Source organism: Macrobrachium rosenbergii, chromosome 1, assembly GCF_040412425.1.
Source record: "Macrobrachium rosenbergii isolate ZJJX-2024 chromosome 1, ASM4041242v1, whole genome shotgun sequence".
Classification (NCBI taxonomy): domain Eukaryota; kingdom Metazoa; phylum Arthropoda; class Malacostraca; order Decapoda; family Palaemonidae; genus Macrobrachium; species Macrobrachium rosenbergii.
Genome location: NC_089741.1, coordinates 43,484,357 through 43,506,037, shown reverse-complemented (window position 1 = coordinate 43,506,037; position 21,681 = coordinate 43,484,357). Strand labels below are relative to the sequence as shown.

Below are 21,681 nucleotides of genomic sequence, written 5' to 3'. Positions count from 1 at the left end.
AAAAGGATAAAAAAAGGGATAATGGGTGAATGGGTGGGTGGGCTAGTGGAAGTCGGGGAGAGGAGAGAAGTGGGTGAGGAGGAGGAAATATAGAGGAAAAGGAGGAAGAGAAGGAGAATGAAGACTGGGAGAAGTAAGAAAAGATGAGAATGAGAGGAAGAGTTAAATGATAAGAACAGGATTTGAGAAGATGAAGGTGGACCAGAAATAGGATGACGAAAGGGGAGAAGGAAAAGAGAGGGTAAGAAGAGAACGAGGAAGAAAGGGAGGGGTGAGAGAAGAAAAGGAGGGAAAACCGAGGAGGTAAGAAGGAAGAATTAAATGATGAGAATAAGATTTGAGAAGATGGACGTTAACTGGAAACAGGATGGTGAAAGGGAGGAAGGAAAAGGGATAGGAAGAGAGAATGAGAAAGAAAGTGAGGGAGTGAGAGAAGAAAAGGAGAAAACCGTGGAGGCACTAAAAGACAGATTGACAGACAGAAACAGAGAGATGAATGCGAGGAGTTAAACACATTCCAGAGACGTCCAGAAATAGACAGAAAATTATAACAACTGTCCACCAACACACTCCGAGTCTTTCGCCTTATCCTAAAGAATTCGTCCTTTTTTTCTGTTTTGCCTTTTTACCCCTTCTTTTATTTTTCTTGTTTTGTCTTGCCTTCCATCCGTCAAATTTCACTGCTTTCGAAAGAGATGATTTTCTCTCTCTCTCTCTTTTTTTTTTTACTAATGCTCAGCATCAAAGGAAATTTCATTTTCCGGTTACTTTTTCGTCTAATTTTTTTCTCTCTTAAATCTCACACATTTTTGAAAAGTATGAATTACCTTATTTATGTCAAAGCGCAGTATAAAATTAATGAATTTTTCAGCCATGGTGCTATTTGAGGACACACATGCACACACACACACACACACTCAAAAATTAATTAAGCTGACTCACATTACGCTTGGAAAATACAACAAATGCTTTTGCAAACCACATGGGCATCTGGCCACATGAACCTACATAACGTGATATAGTTATTCTCTACATAAAACTTTGCGTTTCAGCTTCGCGTCAATTAAACGATATAATAAAAGTAATTTTTTTTTCTTTTGCAGCTGAGATGCGTTTTTCTCATGTCCTGAAATGCCTTTGAATGACAATGTAGCTGGAATATAGTTTCTTCATTGTGATGAATTTTGACGGAGAGAGAGAGAGAGAGAGAGAGAGAGAGAGAGAGGAGGAGAAGACCGGGGTTTGTTGGGGGGATGGTTGGAGTAAATGAAAGAACGATAAAGGTGTGTGAGGGAGTGAAAAACAGAGAGAGAAAGAGAGAGAGAGAGAGAGAGAGAGAGAGAGAGAGAGAGAGAGACAGAAGACATGAGTAAATGAAAATCAGATAAAGGTGTGTGAGGGAGTGAAAAACAGAGAGAAAGAAGAGAGAGAGACAGACAGACAGAGAGAGGAGAGAGGGTGAAGACCGGGTCTTGTTGGGGCATGATTGGAGTAAATGAGAACGATAAAGGTGTGTGTGAGGAAGCGAAAAACAGAGAGAGAGAGAGAGAGAGAGAGAGAGAGAGAGAGAGAGAAAGGAGTTTGAAGGGAGAAACTGTGGTCACTCTTAAGAGTGAATTTTTTTTCTCTCCTGCAGAGCGAGAGATGATGAAATCCTCCTCCGTCAGTAGGTTCCTGTTGCTCCTGTGGCTCGTGTTCGAGGTCTCTGCAGCCCAGTCGTTCTCTGCGGTGCCCCCTTTCATCCTCAGGAGGTACTCGGGTAAGTTATTGATAATGTAAGTCATTTATATTAGTGTTCTTTGGAGAATCCGTAAAGGTTATACAGGTACTGTTTTCATGGGATTATTCACAATAGTTGTGCTGGTGAATATATAAGCCAGGAAAGGTTTTTTTAGTTTTCTGTAAAAGAAAACTATTGTGCTGGCTTTGTCTGTCCGTCTGCCCTCAGATCTTAAAAACTACTGAGGCTAGAGGGCTGCAAATTGGTGTGTTGATCATCCACCCTCCAATCATCAGACATACCAAATCGCAGCCCTCTAGTCTCAGTAGTTTTTATTTTATTTTAGGTTAAAGTTAGCCATAAGCGTGCGTCTGGCAACGATATAGGGCAGGCCACCACCGGGCCTTGGTTAAAGATTCGTGGGCCGCGGGTCATACAAAATTATACCGAGACCACCGAAAGATAGATCTATTTTCGGTGGCCTTGATTATACGCTGTACAGAAAACTCGATTGCGCTGAAGAAACTTCGACGCAGTTTTTACTTGTTTTGTATTGTCCTAACAATTATTTCATAGTGCAACTGCGAGGCTTTCATCCTGTTACACCTTTCAAACCTACCTACTCTCAATTTCCTTTTCAGCGCTGAATAACCTCATAGGTCCCAGTGCTTGGCCTTTGGCCTAAACTCTATAATCCAAACACATTTCAGTTCCTATCTGTCTTACGAAATCTGAATTCTTTGTAATTCTTCCGCCTCTCCATTCACATTTACTCCCAAAACATATAAACACAAGTTTTTTTCATTGAAATCTCAAAATTTATAGTTCATAATCCCCTTATAAGTTCCCATTCAGTGACCTTTTGACACTCGTCTTCGATTATGCAGTCTGCAAACTCCTTCACTGTCTTTTTTAATTAATTTGCTCCGTGAATAAGCCCGTCCATCTTTCTGCCTTCACCCTCGAATTATTGACTTTTGAAACAGACCAGTTTTTTGCGATTTGCTTTCTTTTCAATTGTTCTCTTCCCTTCGACCTGTCCTCATACTTCACCTAACTTCAGGTAACATTTAAGAACAGGTCAAAACTATCATAATAATAACTTCAATACTTTTAGACAAAGATAAGAATTCCCTACAAAGAAAGTATTCCGTCTCTCAACGACATTTCGCAAAGGCAAGGACGCAGCAACTTATAGCAACTTATTTTAACTTGTCCCTAACTTAAGCGAGAGAATTCTAAGTAATGGCTAATTTTATATTCGTGGCCTTTAACAGCAAGAATAATTCAGTCTTTAGTTTATCCCACGCAATTCATCCCGTTTTCCCAGAGAGTTATTTTCGAGTGGCTTAGATCGCCTTCGAAGACAAAGAGGATTTAAAGGACTTAAAGGATTTAAAAGACTTGAGATTTAATATCATCACTGATTATTATCATTTTTATTATCATCATCAAAATCATCATTCTCGTCATCATTGTTATTTCTGTCATTATTAAAATTATACGAACTCCTGGGCTGTCAGCAAAGCATCTGAGCTGTCAGCAAGCGTCAGCAGGAATTACTGACTATAAATTCAGTCAGTCACTACTTTGCTGTCACCGTATTGGCTCTCGGGCTTCTTTGTGACTCACTACCAGTTTATAGACCCAAGATCTATTGCAAGCCTCAGAAAAGATTTTATATACAAAAATTGGTACTGAATTTTAGGCGCAATGCCCCCCCCCCATCTCTCATCCATGCGTAGGGTTGGGGAGGGGGGGAAGCGCCCCCTGGGACCTGAGTACACGACGCTACCTACTTAACCGCTGGAGGAACTTCAAATCAGTGACTATATTTAGTAAATTAATGATTTCCTCGTTTACCTCATCAGATTTTCACTTTGCGTTTGTAAATTTTCTCCTTTTTAGTTTTCTGTAAAAGAAAACTATTGTGCCGGCTTTGTCTGTCCGTCCGCACTTTTTCTTTCCGCCCTCAGATCTTAAAAACTACTGAGGTTAGAGGGCTGCAAATTGGTATGTTGGTCATCCACTCTCCAATCATCAAACATACCAAATTGCAGCTCCCTAGCCTCAATAGTTTTTTAAAATTTTATTTAAGGTTAAAGTTAGCTATAATCTTGCCTCTGGCAACAATATAGGATAGCCCACCACCGGGCCGTAGTTAAAGTTTCATGTGTCGCGGCTCATACAGCATTGTACCGAGATCACCGAAAAATAGATCTATTTTCGGTGGCCTTGATTATATGCTGTAGCGGCTGTACGGAAAATCGATTGCCCGAAGTCACTTTGGCGCATTTTTACCTGTTTGACAGTATATTCCACTTGAATCTCATAATTCCTCCCACCCTGTCTTTATTATAAATCACCTTCTCGATAAAATAAATTCGTTCCTTCTACTGTCAAAATAGGAACGATTTTTCTTTTTGTTTTGCAGTATTATGGATGTTGACGGGCGTGAGTCTCAGATGAGAGAGAGAGAGAGAGAGAGAGAGAGAGAGAGAGAGCAGGAACAATTTTCCTGGCAGTATTAGGGATGTTGATGGGCCTGAGTTTTAAATGAGAGAGAGAGAGAGAGAGAGACCTAGCCGTAAAGGTTTTAAAGTTTTTAAATGAGAGAGAGAGAGAGAGAGAGAGAGAGTGTGAGAGAGAGATTAGATGTTGATGGCCCTGGGTTTTAAATGAGAGAAGAGAGAGAGAGAGAGCTATATATGGATCGTGTAGAGTCCTTTCACTTGTCCCTCATTCAAACCCTCCCACTGATGCACTGTGCCTTAAAACATCAAAGTTATTTTGCATTGAAAAGGGGAGAGGGAACCTTACTTTTATCTCGTCCCGACTTTAGTCAAGCAAAGTGTCTTGGCCAAATGGATTAGAACAATAAAGATCTCGAGGGGAAGAATGCCCTTCGACAGAAAGTAAAGATATTTTGTAATTAAACTTGGTCCTCAGTGCTGTCTAGAAGGGGTCCTGCTTAATACAAAATTCTCAATAAATTTAGGAGAAGTTCTCAACGTCAGTTTATCAAAACATGAGTGGTTTAAGAAGACCCTCTAATGAAGGACCTGCTGGAATTAAAGAGGTGTGACCTCAGAGCAAATAGGCAGCTCGAACGACCTCGTGTTGGAATGTCTTATAACCACATCAAAGAAGAAGATCAGGACAGCGAAGGCTACTGAAAGTCAAGCTAAAAATATTTTTTATTTGGTCACCTACGACTGAGAATTTTACGAAGCAGGTTATTTTCTCGTAGTCAGTCCTCTAACGAAAAGAAAAGAGAAGAAGAAGAAGAAGAAGAGGAGAAGGAAGAGGGGAAGGAAGAGGAGGAGGAGGAGGAGGAAAAGAAAGGAAAGGAAGGATAACTGACGCCAAAAACATATTTTATTTTTTGGTCTTCTACGACGGAGAATTTTACAAAGCAGGTTATTTTCTCGCAGCCAATGCTGTCACTAAAAGAAGAAGAAGAAGAAGAAGAAGAAGAAGAAGAGGAGGAGGAGGAGAAGGAGGAGGAGGAGGAGGAGGAGGAGGAAAACAAGGAAAAGGAAGGAGAAGAGACGTAGGGGCCAGCGGCGAGTTCAAAGAGAACTTGACATGAAAGAACGCCAGTATAAATAGCGCTCCCTGCCACCCGTCCCCCACTCCCGAAAAAGACCCAGGGCCTCACGTCGCTCCCTTGAGAATATCCCCAAAAGACGGGGGTCACCTTAATCCTATAAGAGCTCCACGGTGTCCTATTGTTTCCTCTGGCACTTGACGTGACCGAGCGATCTGTCTCCTCTGAAGGAACTAATTGAAGGGACCCATTCAGGATTCCGGGTCCATTCTGGCTCTTAATTTAGGGTGGGGTGGAGGAGAGGGGATGGGGGGGAGGGAGGAGGAGAAGGGTAGGAATGGAGCGGGAAGAGAAGGGTAGGGGTGGGGAGGGAATTTTGCCCTATTGTGCCGAGGGATAAGTAAGACATCCTTTATGCTGGTTACTGTGAGAACTCACCCAGGAGCCACGGGAGGCCCCAAACTCGGTGTCTAAAATTAGATCAGCATAATTAACTTTATCGAGGGTGTTGGAGGAAGCTATAAACGAGGCCATAAATAAGACGTTAGGGTGTGGCAACAGGCCTCGGAAAAAGATCAGGTAGGCACTCTCATTATCGTCACGTAAGGTGATACCGATCGCCTTTGGGCTAAGTATTCGAAGGATAGCTGAATTGTTATTATTATTATTATTATTGTTATTATTGGAGGAACAGATCCACGGTTGTGTATGGGTACATATATTTAAAAATGAATCTCTACAGAGAGTTTTCGGGAATCTATTCGATTCTCCTTCTGCTTTATTATTATTATTATTATTATTATTATTATTATTATTATTATTATTATTATTAAATCTTTCAGATTCCCCTTTATATTATTATTATTATGATTATTATTATTATTATTATTATTATTATTATTATTATTATTAAATCTATTCACATTCATATGGAACAAGCAAAGGAGAAATGTTCAGAACATGAACAAACTGTGGGCACATTCATATGGAACAAGCAAAAGAAAATGTTCAGAAATGAACAAACTGTGGGCACATTCATATGGAACAAGCAAAAGAAAATGTTCAGAAATGAACAAACTGTGGGCACATTCATATGGAACAAGCAAAAGAAAATGTTCAGAAATGAACAAACTGTGGGCACATTGACATGGAACAAACAAAAAGGTTCAAATATGAACAAATAAGAAAAACAGACAAAAGAGGAGAGAAATGGATAAACGAAAATAAAGGCCAATGTGTTATACCACACCTTTTCACGCAAATAATTCCATAGACAAATTACTCCATTCACTGTAGAGATTGATGAGGTCTACAGAAACCTGCAGGAGACACTCTACAAATAGTACTGTAAGGTCCAGGTAATACAGCATTCTCTGGCACAAGTCGGGTACAAAGAAGGGTACAGAAAGGCGATTCTGTAATAAAACTAGAATAGAAAGAAAGATCAATTCCCTTTTTACCTATTTCGTATATTTTTGTATCCAAGTAGCTTTAAGAAAAGGTGACAATAAATTTTTTTTCTTGCACTTACGGCAGACCACCAGTGGCTAACGCCATTGACACTAAAATCAAGTTAATTTGTTATGCAATACTCCTTATGCCACAAGGTTGTATTTAGTTTATTGCTGTGACCAGGGCATCCTGGCTTTTAAAAAAATACATATATGTATATATATACATATATAAAATATATATAATATATATAATATAATATATATATTATGTATATATACTGTATACACATATACACACACGCGCGTGCTCGCGCACACACACACACACACACACACACACACACACAACAGTACCTGTCACATCGAAAGATTTTGTTGTTCTTAAACGTGGAATACATTATCCGTAGACTATATGTGTTTCACAGAAAATGTACCTCCATGTACATAAATTTACTTTTCGCAGTGCCGTCTTAAATACTAAGATTGTTCCTCATACAACTCTTCCCCTTAGGAAAGGTGGATCCAGGAGGTGTTCACCTTTGGTTCTTACTGAGAGAGAGAGAGAGAGAGAGAGAGAGAGAGAGAGAGAGAGAGAGAGAGAGAGAGAGAGGAGAGAGGTCAAAGTTCACTGTCTGAGTTTCTGACATTGACAGCAACAGAGAAATGACTAGGAAATTCTATATTAGCGAGAGAGAGAGAGAGAGAGAGAGAGAGAGAGAGAGAGAGAGAGGTCAAAGATCACTGTCTGAGTTTCTGACATTGACAGCAACAGAGAAATGACTAGGAAATTCTATATTAGCGAGAGAGAGAGAGAGAGAGAGAGAGAGAGAGAAAAGATCACTGTCTGAGTTTCTGAGAGAGAACAGAGAGAAATGACTAGGAGAGAGAGAGAGAGAGAGAGAGAGAGGTCAAAGTTCACTGTCTGAGTTTCTGACATTGACAGCAACAGAGAAATCGACTAGGAAATTCTATATCAGCGAGAGAGAGAGAGAGAGAGAGAGAGAGAGAGAGAGAGAGAGAGAGAGAGAGAGGTCAGTGTGAGTTCTGACATTGACAGAACAGAGAGAACAGGAAATTCCACTCAAAGAGAGAGAGAGAGAGAGAGAGAGAGAGAAAGACGGGAACGCCTTATCTCCTAGCTCTGTCATCCTCCTCTTACTGATAAAAGTGCTTCCTGGAAGCAGAGCTCCCAAAAGCAGCGGTTAATTATCTTTACAAGATGACGAGGCATACTCTGTTGACCCGAAGGTTTCGGTTTCCCAACACATTAATGATAAAAGTGGTCCCGATGTTAAAAGTGGTCCCAGGAACACGTCAGAAGTCGTGTCTCGTGCGATCAATATCCTTCGCTGGTCTACGTAGGATACTCAGAATGACATACTCCGGTTAGGAAGGGTACTTCATGCTGTTTTAGTTGGGTATAGGATTCTTCAGTGCTCTTTATAGGATGCTCTGGTAAACTGTGGGATGCTGTTATGGATTTTTTAAATATTTATTACATTGATAATTAGAAATATGGATTTAAAATTTTGAAGTGTAAGTAATGAATTTCTCGTGAAAAAGAGAGGCTGCTAGGTATTTTTCAAAGAGTGATTATTATATTATAATAATATTAGGCATATGGATTCAAAATTCTGAAGTGTAGTTAATAAATTTTTTTCATGGAAAAAAGATATAGTTCAAACGAATTGCTTCGTTTTCCAGTCCCTTTAAAACATGGTGGAAAAATTAAGGTAAGTCAGCCCTTATTAAAACCCGTCAGGGTTTGTTAAACCCTGATAATGGGCTTAACTGTATCTTTGTCATTAGAAACTGTTTAATTACAGTTCAGAATTTTATATCCATTTACTCATTATCTTTATAATAATAAGTGGAATGAAAATTTGGTAAACTTATTTCACTTATTATTGACACATACAGATAAAACAAAAGGTGAAATGTCTCATTTAAGTAGAAAAAAGTGAAATGTCTCATTTAAGTAGAAAAAAGTGAAATGTCTCATTTAAGGAGAAAAAAAGGTGAAATGTCTCATTGAAGTGAAAAAAAAGAGTGAAATGTCTCTTTTAAGAAAAATAAAAAGTGAAATGTCTCATTTAAGTAACAAAAATGATGAAATGTCTCAATAAAGTAAAAAAAAACAGGTGATATGTCTCATTTAAGTAAAAACAAAAGGTGAAAGTCTCATTTTAGCAAGAAAAGTGAAATGTCTCATTTAAGTAAAAAAAAAAGGTGAAATGTCTCTTTTAATTAAAAAATAAAAATGTGAAATATCTCATTTAAGTAAAGAAAAGATGAAATGTCTCAATTAAGGCTCATTTAAGTAAAAAAAGTGAAATATCTCATTTAAGTAAAAAAAGTAGCATGTCTCATTTAAGTAAAATAAAAGTTAAATGTCTCCTTTAAGGGAAAAAAAGTTAAATGATTTAAGTAAAAAAAACAGTTAAATGTCTCATTTAAGTAAAAAAATAATGATATGTTTCATTTAAGTAAAAAAAATGACATGTTTCATTTAAGTAAAAGAAAAAAAAGTTGAAATGTCTCATTAAGTAAAAAAAAAAAGTGACATGTCTCATTTAAGTAAAAGAAAAAAAAAGTTGAAATGTCTCATTAAATAAAAAAAAAGTGACATGTTCCATTTAAGTAAAAACAAAAAAGATGAAGTCTCATTTAAACAAAATTCGCCTTCCAGCGATGCCCTACAGCAAGGACGACCTGAGAATGCCCTCGAGGCCGGAGGCCCTCACTTCCTACTTGAGGAGGAGAGAAATGTCCCCATTGTCCTACCCGCTACCTGCTTCTTCTGAAAGTCAGCTTTCAGACCCTAGTCAGCAGCTGCACTTGCAGCAGGTGCCCGATGCCCATAGCCAGAGAACTATTACCACGCGCAGTACCCAGGAAGGTAATTTGTGGTCTATGTAGTGTTTATAGTCAGTTGGGTTATATATATATATATATATATATATATATATATATATATATATATATATATATATATATATATACTGTATATAATATAGGTAATATAGGTATACATATATTTATGCATATATATATATTATATACATATATATATGTATGTATGTACAATACCTCTTTGTTTCAATACAACACCTACAAAAACAGCATAAAAAACAGCAAAGTATTACAGCAAGAGCATAACCTAACTTTCTTTCCCTATATTCTTCTAATCCTCCCAGATGGCACGGTCATGTACGGCCAACTGGCTCGGAAGATGAAGCCCTGCCGAGCGCTGCACTGCAGAGCCAACCTCGACAGCACTATCAACACGCTCATGACCATGATGGAGATGGGGAGAAGGAAGTAAGAGGGGGTGGGGCAGACCTCCCTGCCTTTTTGGATGAGCATAGCTCAGACGCCGCTGGGAATAAGGAAGATCATTTGATTGTTTTTCTTTTGGCGTTTTCAGCATATTCCCGAATCAGAGGGAATAAAGGAAGCGATAATTAGTAAATGTATGCATTCTTGACTTTGTATAAATTTTAGGCATATTGGCTTGTGAAATACACGATGCTCTGCAAATGTCCAAGTTCCTTTGTTTGTCTACGAGTGGTTTTTACTCAGTGGTTTGAATTTCTAAAATGTTCCTTTTATATTTATAAAGCAAGATTCCTCTAGAGTTGTTAACTATCACACAAAGATCACTAAAATTAAAATTAAGGAAGTAATATTGTAGTCTAAACACTTTACTTATCACTTTTATTGTAACTACAGCTGTTGGTGTAGAGTAACTGGTTATATTTATGAAAACAGACACATTTTCGGTAAATTCTTAACGCTGCTTGTCATAGTGATATGAATTTTTAAGTCTACTTATTCCAAATCTGCATATTTATATTTCATTTTGAGATATGTAAGAATGATTTTTTCAAGAACTCGCAGTCTCACGAGCCAAGTATTAGAATTTTGTCTACTGTAACTGTCTATATTTTTATTTATTTATTTTATTCATTTACCTATTTTCCTTTCTGGAGGATCATTCATGTAGACTTTTATTACATAATACATAATGTTCAACCGAAACATCGAACTTAATAAAAAAAACTTGAATGAAAGTCATAATTATGAGAGTATGATTCAGTCGACTGTTCATATAGTAATGCCTTTACAACTGACTGAAACAAAAGCTGAATTAAGGATTTTTTTCAAGGTGGTTATGACGTTAGATTACTTTAATAGGTACGTGAAAGTGTTCTTGTATATTCTGAAGTGGTTTAGCTTATAAAGTATTTCTTGAAAGCGTTCTCTAAAATTCTGAAGTGGTTTAGATTATAAAATTTCTTTTGAAATGGTTGTGTTGAATGGGAAGTTTTAGAGAATAGGGGATTCATCCACGATTCAGCAAATAAGGTGTGACCATTGTGTTGTTTTTCCCTGGAGTATACCTTAATTGGGGGTATGGAATAATCATGTATACTATACATATAATGTACGTATATATATATATATATATATATATATATATATATATATATATATATATATATATATATATATATATATATATCTCCACGCCATGACTTAATCTACACTTCCTTTCTAACCTCCGCGAATGACGATGCACTCCCGCAATGGCAAAGAGAATTTTTGATCCAACATTTGCAAGTGGACCCCCACGTATGCACTGAGACAGTATTCAACTGCATCAAGATTGCATTGCGTCAAAGGCACTCCTATGTATCTGTCAAAGCTTTAGTTCATTTGACTCCTGTGGAAAGAGGAAAATTTTTATTTTACTCGATATTCTCAAGTGAAAGTTTCCGTTTTCGCAGTCCTTGTTTTGATAGTAATACTGGAAGGGCAAAGTCAGACCATCTCCTGGAAAACGTCTGGGCTTACTTTGGAGGAAAGGTTGACGGAAATTATAAAATTTCCTTGTGAAAGTGTTCTTGTAGATTCTGAAGTGGTTTAGCTTATAAGGTGTTTCTTGAAAGCGTTCTCTAAAATTCTGAAGTGGTTTAGGTTATAAAATTTCTTTTGAAAGTGCTCTAAAAGCCTCTAAAATCTTTTAGCCTTAAGGTGTTAACCATTTGTTGGCTACTGAGTTTTAAAAACGATAAGTAGGTTGTTGCAATGAATCATTTCACGCAAAAACACTGCAGTTTCCTAAAAGGCTCCTTCGACGCTCCCAAAATATCAGTTGACAAGGGATTACGTGAAAGCAATTTTCACAAGGCTTGTAAACCACCTCTCTCCAAATGCGTTGGTGAAGGAGCATCTTTTACAACGAGTAATGAGGGCAATTTTCCGTCTCTGAAGTTTTCCGACAGACTAATGAATTTACGAAGGGAAAAACTTCATTTCTCTGCGGAGGAGGAGGAAACTTATGTAGCGAAATTAGGACCCGATGTTAATCCACCTAGCCCATGCAAAAGTAAGACTTTCAAATTAAAATATCTTGCCGTCCTTTGCGAGAAAAAGAAGAGGAGGAGGAGGAGGAGGAGAAGAAGAAGAAAATGGAAAAGAAGAAGAGGAAAAGGAAGAAGGAGGAGGAGGAGAGGAAGAAGAAGAAAAAAATGGAAAAGAAGAAGAGGGAAAGGAAGAAGTAGGAGGAGGAGAGAAGGAAGAAGAAAATGGAAAAGAAGACGAAAGAAGAGGAGGAGAGGAAGAAGAAAATGGAAAAGAAGAAGACGAAGAAGAAAAAGAAAGAAAAGAGAGAGAGAGAGGCGTTAGTGAATTACTTAGAGGATGTCCGGAACTTTTTCTTGTCAAGACCCCAGGGGGTAAAATGGCCGCCGAGGTTACCAGTACTGAGTAACTTTTTCCCTACAACAAACCCAGAGGGGAAAACTTGAGTCTCTTTTTTTCCACTTCTTTTTATTTTATCTTGAGTTAATTAACGCGACTTTTAGGTAAGGCGCTGTCTACCACGCCTACGCCGTTCAGGTGGTTAATTCTTCCTTAACTTTTGTTTTAAGAGTAGAATGGGTTGTTTTAACGTGTTACAAACAAAGTAAAAAATAGAATGGTGTATATGTATATATATATATATATATATATATATATATATATATATATATATATATATATATATATATATATATATATATATATATATAATGTATATCATTGTATTATCCTTTCAAATATTCTATATCATTATATATATCCTTTTTCAAAATATTCTATTGATATATAATATATATATATATATCTATATATATATATATATATATATATATATATATATATATATATATATAGTATATATATATATATATATATATATATGGTGCAAGGAGGAGCTGATCAGAGATTGGGAAGGATCTGGACCTACAGTAGATACAGGCTAGCGAGTCCAGAGGTTTTTATCACCTAATTTTCTTACCGGTGGCTTACCAGGACACGATAATGAAATCTTCGGACTCTCTGGCAAGCGGCTATGGTGTCAATATATCATTGACTTCGAGATCTTACAGTCCCAAGAGCAGTAGTTGGGTTTTAAAATCAATTTGTTATTGTTTGTAAAAAATATATATATATATACAGTATATATATATATATATATATATATATATATATATATATATATATATATATATATATATATATATATATATATATATATATATATATTCTCTAGGTAATGCGTTCGTTGCACTGTATCTTTCAAAATGAAGATAGTTGTCAGCAATGCAAGTTAATGCAACATTAGGAATTCTGACTCCCAGCAGGAGTAGTAGATGCCGTCAGTGCACCCCTGCAGTGCATTGTAGGCATTACTTAAGGTTCTTTTGCAGCATCCCTTCGGCTTAGCTGCAACCCTTTTATTCCCTTTTACTGTACCTCCGTTCGTATTCTTTCTTCCATCTTACTTTCCGCCCTCTCAAACACTTCATTCATGTGCATCTGCGAGGTTTTCTTCCTGTTACACCATTCAGTCCATTCTACTGTCAATTTCCGTTCCAGCCCTGAATGACTTCATAGGTCCCAGCGCTTGGCCTTTGGCCTAAATACTGTAAATTCATTCATGAGGAATTTTGATAATCGCGAGATGATTAGGCCTATTTTTTCGGTTTTGATTATTGTAATTTTACTTATGTTGAAGAGACGCCAATTATGTCTTAAAAGTTAAAAATTTCTCTGAAGTATTGTAGTTTGTCAGGAATAGCTAAAAAGCTTTCGATTTAAATTGATTTTGTCAACGGTTCTTTCATTTTGGTATTTTGATTTATTTTATAAACTTTATTTTGAGAAAAAATAAATAGTAGTCAGTACTTATTGTACGAAGATCTGTTCAGAATTCAAAATTACCTTAGTGTAAATTCTATTCATTTTAAGGTCCTTGGATAAGGTTTTCCTGTGTTTATAAAAAGGACGATTTCATGTAAACAATATAGTTGGTTGAGTCCGTTCCCTTGGGTGCTATGTGACAGTGGTATTGGCTTTTGGAAATTAAGGTCTTTAATATAATTTTTCCACACATACACCATATGCAGAGAAGACTCAGAGCCCCTCTTACAAATGCACAAAGGAGTTTCAGAGCATAACTGATTACTCAGGAATCAAGCTGAGAGCTCTTGCACATCAATCAAGAATCGCTTTGGTATTCTGTCTTAGGTTCGTTGTATATTGTCGTATCTAAATATCTGATATATAAAAATAACATGACGGCATTTTATCCAAAAAAGTGTGTATCGAACGCCACCCAAAACCTCTGGCAAATATGGCACTGAGAATCATAAGAAGCAAAATGCAGAGTTGTAGAGAAAGAGAGTGAGAAATAAAGGCAATGAAAAGAATAAAGGGAGGAAGAAGAGAGCAAATAACACAGAAAGAAGAAAATATCGCGAAAAATGAATTATGTTTAAAGAAGAGAAAGAGAATCGTAATGAAAATGAGGCCTTATGTGGGAGTAGATGTGCTGACTTGTCCAAGGTAGGTCTCCCGAAAATTCAGAGGCGTTTGCATCGAATCATCGAGAATCTGTGGTAAGGATGTGTCCAGGTAAGAGTGTGAGTTAAAACCCAGTGGCTCTTTTTTTACATTGTTTGGTCCTATGAAATCGTGAAATCCTATTCCTTTTGAGGACACAGCAAAGTGGCTGTTTATTTGGAAAAAGTGAAGGAAACATTAAAGCCCCTATATCCTTGTCTGAGGTGAGAAAATCTGGGACTTAACATCTGATTTCCTTAGTGGTGACATTTTCACTACAAAGATTGGGTAACGTGCACAATGTAATCAAAGATGAGGTAACAGGCGCAATGTAATCAAAGATGAGGTAAGAGACAATGTAATCAAAGATGAGGTAACAGGCGCAATGTAATCAAAGATGAGGTAGAGACAATGTAATCAAGATGAGGTAACAGGCGCAATGTAATCAAAGATGAGGTAACAGGCGCAATGTAATCAAAGATAAGGTAACAGGTGTAATGTAATAAAAAATAAAGTAACAGACACAATGTAATCAAAGATAAGGTAACAGACGCAATGTAATCAAAGATAAGGTAACAGGTGCAGTGTAATCAAAGATGAAGTAACAGACACAATGTAATCAAAGATGAGGTAACAGACGCAATGTAATATATAAGGGTAAGGAAACTGAGAAACATTATCCTTCAAGTGTGAAAACCTTTCAAGATGAGGTTTGGAGAACAAATTTAGGGGCGGGGTCAAGGGTTGTCAGATATTTCTAAATGATTTAGTGTTCCGTTGGAAGTATTCTCTCTGAGTTATTTTGATACTTGTAAACACATCTGTAACGTGTTTTACAGGATATAGCAATAACTTAATCGGAAGGTCAGTATTATAGCAGAGTTTGCTGAATGAAATATTACCTGCTACGTATAAAAATCGATGTACAAACCAGAGGAATGTAAGGTTGGTCAATAATCGTACATTATAGCATAACTTGAAAGGCAACTCAGGATTAGTTTATAAAAATATCCCTTTTTAACTTAATCAAATAATTACAAATAAGTTGAAAAATTTTATGCATGAATACCGAACAGAGATTATCTAAGAGTGGATTACTGGAATATCAAACATAGAAAAAAATCGCTATATTAAGTATTTGAAAAAAATAATAAATAACACAAGTATCTCTGTTGTATACCATGAATAATTCTCACCTCATAGCTCCATGCTACTGAGCTTTCCTCTAGCTTACTTGTTCCCTGACTTGCAACCCTTCTCTCTCTCTCTCTCTCTCTCTCTCTCTCTCTCTCTCTCTCTCTCTCTCTCTCTCCTCCATTTATTGAGTCTTCCCTCGACATAAATATTCATCTGTCGTACTGATTAAACCCCGAAATGGGGAAGAAAGCTTATTTATATATTAATTTATTTTTACAAAGAACGTTTGTTCATATGGAATACGCCATAAAGGCTATTAAATTGGCAAAACAGTTTCTGCTGATTAAAAATCTCATACGTACAAAAAAAAATAAATAAACAGTATGCTCACGTGTATGTGTGTGTGAGAGAGAGAGAGAGAGAGAGAGAGAGAGCAGGGTAAAGGGTGCGGTAAAAAAATCAATAAAACAGTGAATAAACAGAATTTAACTGAAGATGGAACTGAAAAAAGATATACCCACATTCAAAAGCACCATTGAAAACGTCTAAAAATGAGAGAAAAGTTTCATAGGTGTCAGAAGTAACATTCGGTTTTATACACATAAGATCTGTTGATACCCATGACACTGCCAACCAAACTTTTCCACAGTTGCAAAAAAGGAATAAGGATAATAATAAAAATAAAAACATAAAACGTTCAAGGTCATTGTAAAATCGTAAAATTTCGGTGCCACGTATGACAAGCAAATTCATTCCTTAACTGAATGTATATAAAGTCATTGCCTATGCTTATAGTCACACACTAATGAAATTTAATCGACTGGCAGAAGGAAATCCCAAAAATTAAGAGCTTATTCGAATTCAGTTAATTACTTGTTACAGCTCAGTGCAGACGAAAATGTTTTGCATTGTAGCCAACTTTGATAGCTAAAATTCTTCAAGAAATATTTTTTTCTACTTCATTATCCTACTTTATTCCCCAATTGCATATTTGATTATATTAATTCTGTAATTGCAATTATTGCTATTGAAATAAATGAAATACAAACTCTTATTTACTGTAGCTATGTATAGATTTTCACGTGAGTTCGGTCGCCACTCCAGGATCCTTGGATGAAGTTTAGCCCGATGTAAACAATGGTTTCCATGGTAACAGACAGTTGCCTTCGTTCAGAAAACTTGCTATTTTCGTCAGGATTAGCCTAATAACCTCAAACAGCATGTTCGTTATAGTTTACTGTTGTATCTCAGTGAAGTGGCTTTACGATTTTGTAACAAGGGCAAATGGGGATGATATACCCTATTGAAAAAAGGTCGATAAAACCACTTTTTTTTTTAAGCAGGGACAAGATTTGAATTGAAAGGGCACCAGGCAAAAATGGGTGGGTGGGTGGGTGGGTGGGTGGTGGGGGAAGAATTAAGGTCAGCAGATCAATACCAAGGCCGTATCCTTCATAAGGCAGAAGAATGGGTCGACTTTTATGCATATTTGTCAGTAACTGTCTCAAGAGTTCTTTGTATTTTGTGAGTGCAAAAGACACTTATTCAGATTTAACATATGCTACAACCACATATGAGAATTGAAGGAGCTTACTAGTGTCCAATTGCATATGTTTCATTTCTTTATATTTTCACTTACCTTTATTTATTCCCATTTTTCGTCCGTTTTCAAATCGATTTAAAGTCTATCGTCGTCTAGCATAGTTTGTACGAGTATCCGTTTTCTTTGAACTAATTCACAGAAAGAAAATGTAGAAATTAAAGCTAGTCTAAACTAATGTTTGATAAAGGCAAACTTGCCCAAAAACATTTATTTTTTTCTCGTAATTTTAAGCGCTTTTGACACGTAAAAAATATATATCTATATCCAATGTGCCCATATTTAAACTACTTAATGGAGAGTTTATAACAATAATGATATTGTAATGAGTGATAAGATTATTGAAAACAAAGAGGTTGTAAGATTAATTTTTAAGCTTGAAAAACGAGTTATTTTATCACTCCCCTCATCAACAAAAATATTAATAAGAAAAACTGAGTTTTAGGTGGCCCATGAATGTACCCGATTGATAAGATTGGCTGCTGGCTGACATAATATACCTTTTACAGCTGCAATTTACAATACCATTGGGAGCAAACTAATAGAAAACAAGATAATTTTCTGTGTAACGCATAAAATATAGCTTTTCACTTGTAGGCGATGAGAACCAACTAGCGAAATAATTTAGTCTTTTTGGTTTGAAGTTTCCCTCAATCTTATTGGTCGTCAGTGACAACAACTTCAGCTACGATTGCTGGAGGTAGATGCTTGCTATTCAACGAACTTGGCAGAAGATGTAGTTGCTAAGTACTACCACACAAAATTCACTAGCCCTATCCTTTAGCGAAAATATAAGGTTACCATGTGCACATTTTATCACAGGATTATTAAGGATTCTAATGCATATCATACTTAAATAGAAATAAGATAGATTATTGTCATTATTAGTCCAATATTCAGGTATAGCTGATAACCAACTAGCCTATTTAGTTTGATTTTTAGTAGGGGATACGTTATACATTATAGCCAATTTCGGGATTGGAAATTCCTTGGAGAACTAATATATTTCTTATCATCTGTTACTGATTTTTATTAATAGCTTATCGGAATTGTTAAATTTTGTTAAGCTTCATTTCTTATGGAAAATAGTAATTTTTTCTTAGTTTTTTCTACAAAGCTGTAAACTGATTCTCGTTTAACTTTCTCGTATTTCAGAGTCCTTGGATACCAATTTTCTAGACGTAAACAATGGTTTCCATGGCAACGTTGCAGTTGTGTCCTTCTTTATTTACATAAAAATGTAACTTTTTCTTTTTTTTATATTTTTGTATTCGCCTGATTCATCGCATATTTAATATTTTGCCCCTTTAAAACTATAACATGAGACTGGAAATTCCAAGAAATTTATAAAAAACGACGAAATTCGTACACTGTAAGAAGGTTTGAATGCCGTAAGATAGAAAATTCACTCGTATAAACAGTTCCAGGGAAAATAATCTTTCAGTTATATTCATACGATTTTATTCTTCTTTTAGGTAGACAGTTAGAATGTTGATTTCTAAGCCCAATCTTAATCGGCAACAGCATGGCTTTCAAAATCCAGCTCGATCCAAAATTAAATTCGTTTTTGGTCAGCTTAACACTCTAGAATCCTTGGAAAGGTTAAGCCATATCTACTGAACAGTCTCCATGGCAACCGTCACTAGTTCAGTTGTTTAATTTTCTTAGTGCATTACGTAATAAGTGTGATTTCGGTAATGACTGTAAGTTAAATTCATTATGTCGAGTGTATTTCCATTATATCCGCTTGAAAACACGGCCATGTACAGGGGAGATATATTTGTACGACAGACAAAAACGTTGAACGCGAGCATCCTGTCACTGAGTGCAAGCACGAAAAGCTTAGACCGATGAGGGAAAAACGAAGTACAGATTTGGATAAAAAAAAAACACCATGAGGATAATGAATGCAAACAGAAGAGAAAAGAATATTTATCAAAATGGGATGTGAAATACTCGAAAAAGGTAAATAAAAAACATTGCTGTAATTAGTTTCCTAAATCTTTGGTAAAATACTTCGTGGATCTGCTCCCACCACTAACTCGCCTCGATCCCACCCCAGCCCTCCCTCCGGTATCACCGGGACCCACCCTTCATGTATTCAGTATTTTCCTCCAAATTTTATCTTTTACGTCATTATCTTTATCCAGGGGTATTTTTAAAGATTAAACACGGTGTTTCCCAAGCGTAGGCAATTTTAATGTGAAAATGATACGTTTGTGCGTTTAGAAATATGACATCACCTTCTAGAGACAAGCAGTGATAACGAATTCTTAAGCTCTAGTGGAGAAGCTTTTTCGGCTTGTACTGACATTTTTCTTAGCTCCACATAAAGGTATTCACATTTGAATAATAATAATAATAATAATAATAATAATAATAATAATAATAATAATAATAATTCGTGGGTCTTAATTCATTACCGCCTTGAAGTCAGTCAGCTAGACTGACCTGACTTGCAGTGCAGCAGTCGTATGAAGCATTCATTTAATCTGTTTATTTATCATTTAACCCTCAGTTCATTAATCTGTTGACATGCTTGGTAATGACTGTTGTAGCATTATTCATCTGTCTTTCGTGTATTATATATATATATATATATATATATAATTATATATATATATATATATATATATATATATATATATATATATATATATATATATATATATACTAATACTAAAAGTCTAAAATGTATCTAGGTTGTCCTCGGCCCAAAACCATATTTATATAACAAGTATTTATTCAGTTGTTTATTCATATTTCTTATGCAAATTAATACATATGTACCCACGTGTCGCACTTCCCGCTATCCATCTCGTATGCAGTTGTACGAACTCTTATAACTGAAGCACAGCAGTTAATTTTCGGAATTGCTGTAAATCGAGATGTGTAAGATAGGCCTAGTCACTTTTCGTTTATATATCTCCCGTCAAAAACATCCTAAAATTCTCTTTCACATTAGCATCTCGTGTAGACTAGGGTACGTGTACAGGCAGCCAGGAAACAAATATGAGAGACTTGAAATTTACCACTAATACTGGCTGCCTGGTGCGAAGTTTAACGTCGAGATGTTCAAATATGCCTGAAAATGTGGTCGTGTAACACCATATTAATTCCAGCTTTTGGGTTTAATGGCAACGGCAGTCTAAGAGGAATTACATGCTTATTCATGTAGACATAAAAGACACAGTTAAGTGTACAAGAGAGAGAGAGAGAGAGAGAGAGAGAGAGAGAGAGAGAGAGAGAGAGAGAGAGAAAGAAAATCTTAGCATTTCTCTCTGTCCATCTGAGTGAATTCAGGCACGTAATGTCTCCGGTGATATCACATGAGTACGTTTTCTATGATGGTGAAACTAATGACCTCTATAGCTCTATGGTTGTTACCATGGTTATTAGATTTCCCTGGTTGTCACCTTGTCACCCATACGAGTACTTTGTTTACGCAAAGGCGATTTGGAAAAAAAGCGTGACCTGTACGTTTCTCCTTTGATAGCAATAGGCTATCAGTTGAGTCAACACGCCTGTAGTACAATTAGCCTATTGAACATCTGAAAACAGGTGTTTACAAGTCGTTTCACTGAAGAAGTAAGCTAGGCCTATGTCGCTTGTTGTTATCGATGAATTTAACGAGATGTTGCTGCTCCTGCTCATTTTTGCTTATTTCTGGGACTATAGACGCAGTTTCGCCGAGAAAATGTTGTGATGGATCGGTGAATATGTGCTGTTAGTGCTGAAGTAAGCACAGTGAAGGTGGTTTAAGTGACAGTGCAGTTATAAACCTTGAAAACTTCGTTAAGTTCTCTTATTTTGAGTGATGGCCCTTCTATTGAGTCTTTCACTGACTAGTTTCAGTGTAACAGTATGACGTCATACTCAAACCCGTTTAGGAGAAAGGACTCCTTTGGGTTGCAGTTTTCTGCATACCCTTCTATGGATGCTGTTAGTAGAATGATATTTTCAAACATGAAATTGGTTCATAACTCGATTATAGGAGTTCATTTTATAAATAGGAATAGAGTAATTGTTAAAGTAGTACCAAATGTGTTTAATGATCTCATGGAAAATTACGAAGGTATACTCAGATCAGTTGGAAAATGTAAAGATTGCGAATCTTAGTACATCCATTACGTATGTTTCAATAAGGAATGCCCTTTCGAACTCTCAGGTGAAAAGCTGATCGGTATTATCGAAATATGGCAAAGTGGAAGGAGTCAGGTAAAACAAATATGCTTACGGGCCATTCAAAGGACTATTGACGGGTGTCAGGAGAGCTAGCATGAGACTAAAAGAGAATGTTCCTTCGTCTATAAAAGGGGAAGGGAAA

General features: G+C 36.4%; 1 protein-coding gene across 1 annotated transcript in view; it reads left to right on the top strand.

Annotated features, from left to right (window-relative positions):
• LOC136841621 (uncharacterized) overlaps window positions 1–10,804 on the top strand; it is an 18,772-nt gene extending 7,968 nt beyond the window's left edge. The window contains exons 2-4 of the mRNA XM_067108742.1: window positions 1,637–1,759; window positions 9,414–9,623; window positions 9,922–10,804. Coding sequence (XP_066964843.1) covers window positions 1,645–1,759; window positions 9,414–9,623; window positions 9,922–10,049 — 453 coding nt within the window. The 5' untranslated portion in view covers window positions 1,637–1,644 and the 3' untranslated portion in view covers window positions 10,050–10,804. The remainder of the gene's footprint in view (window positions 1–1,636; window positions 1,760–9,413; window positions 9,624–9,921) is intronic.
• Window positions 10,805–21,681: the final 10,877 nt, after the last annotated feature.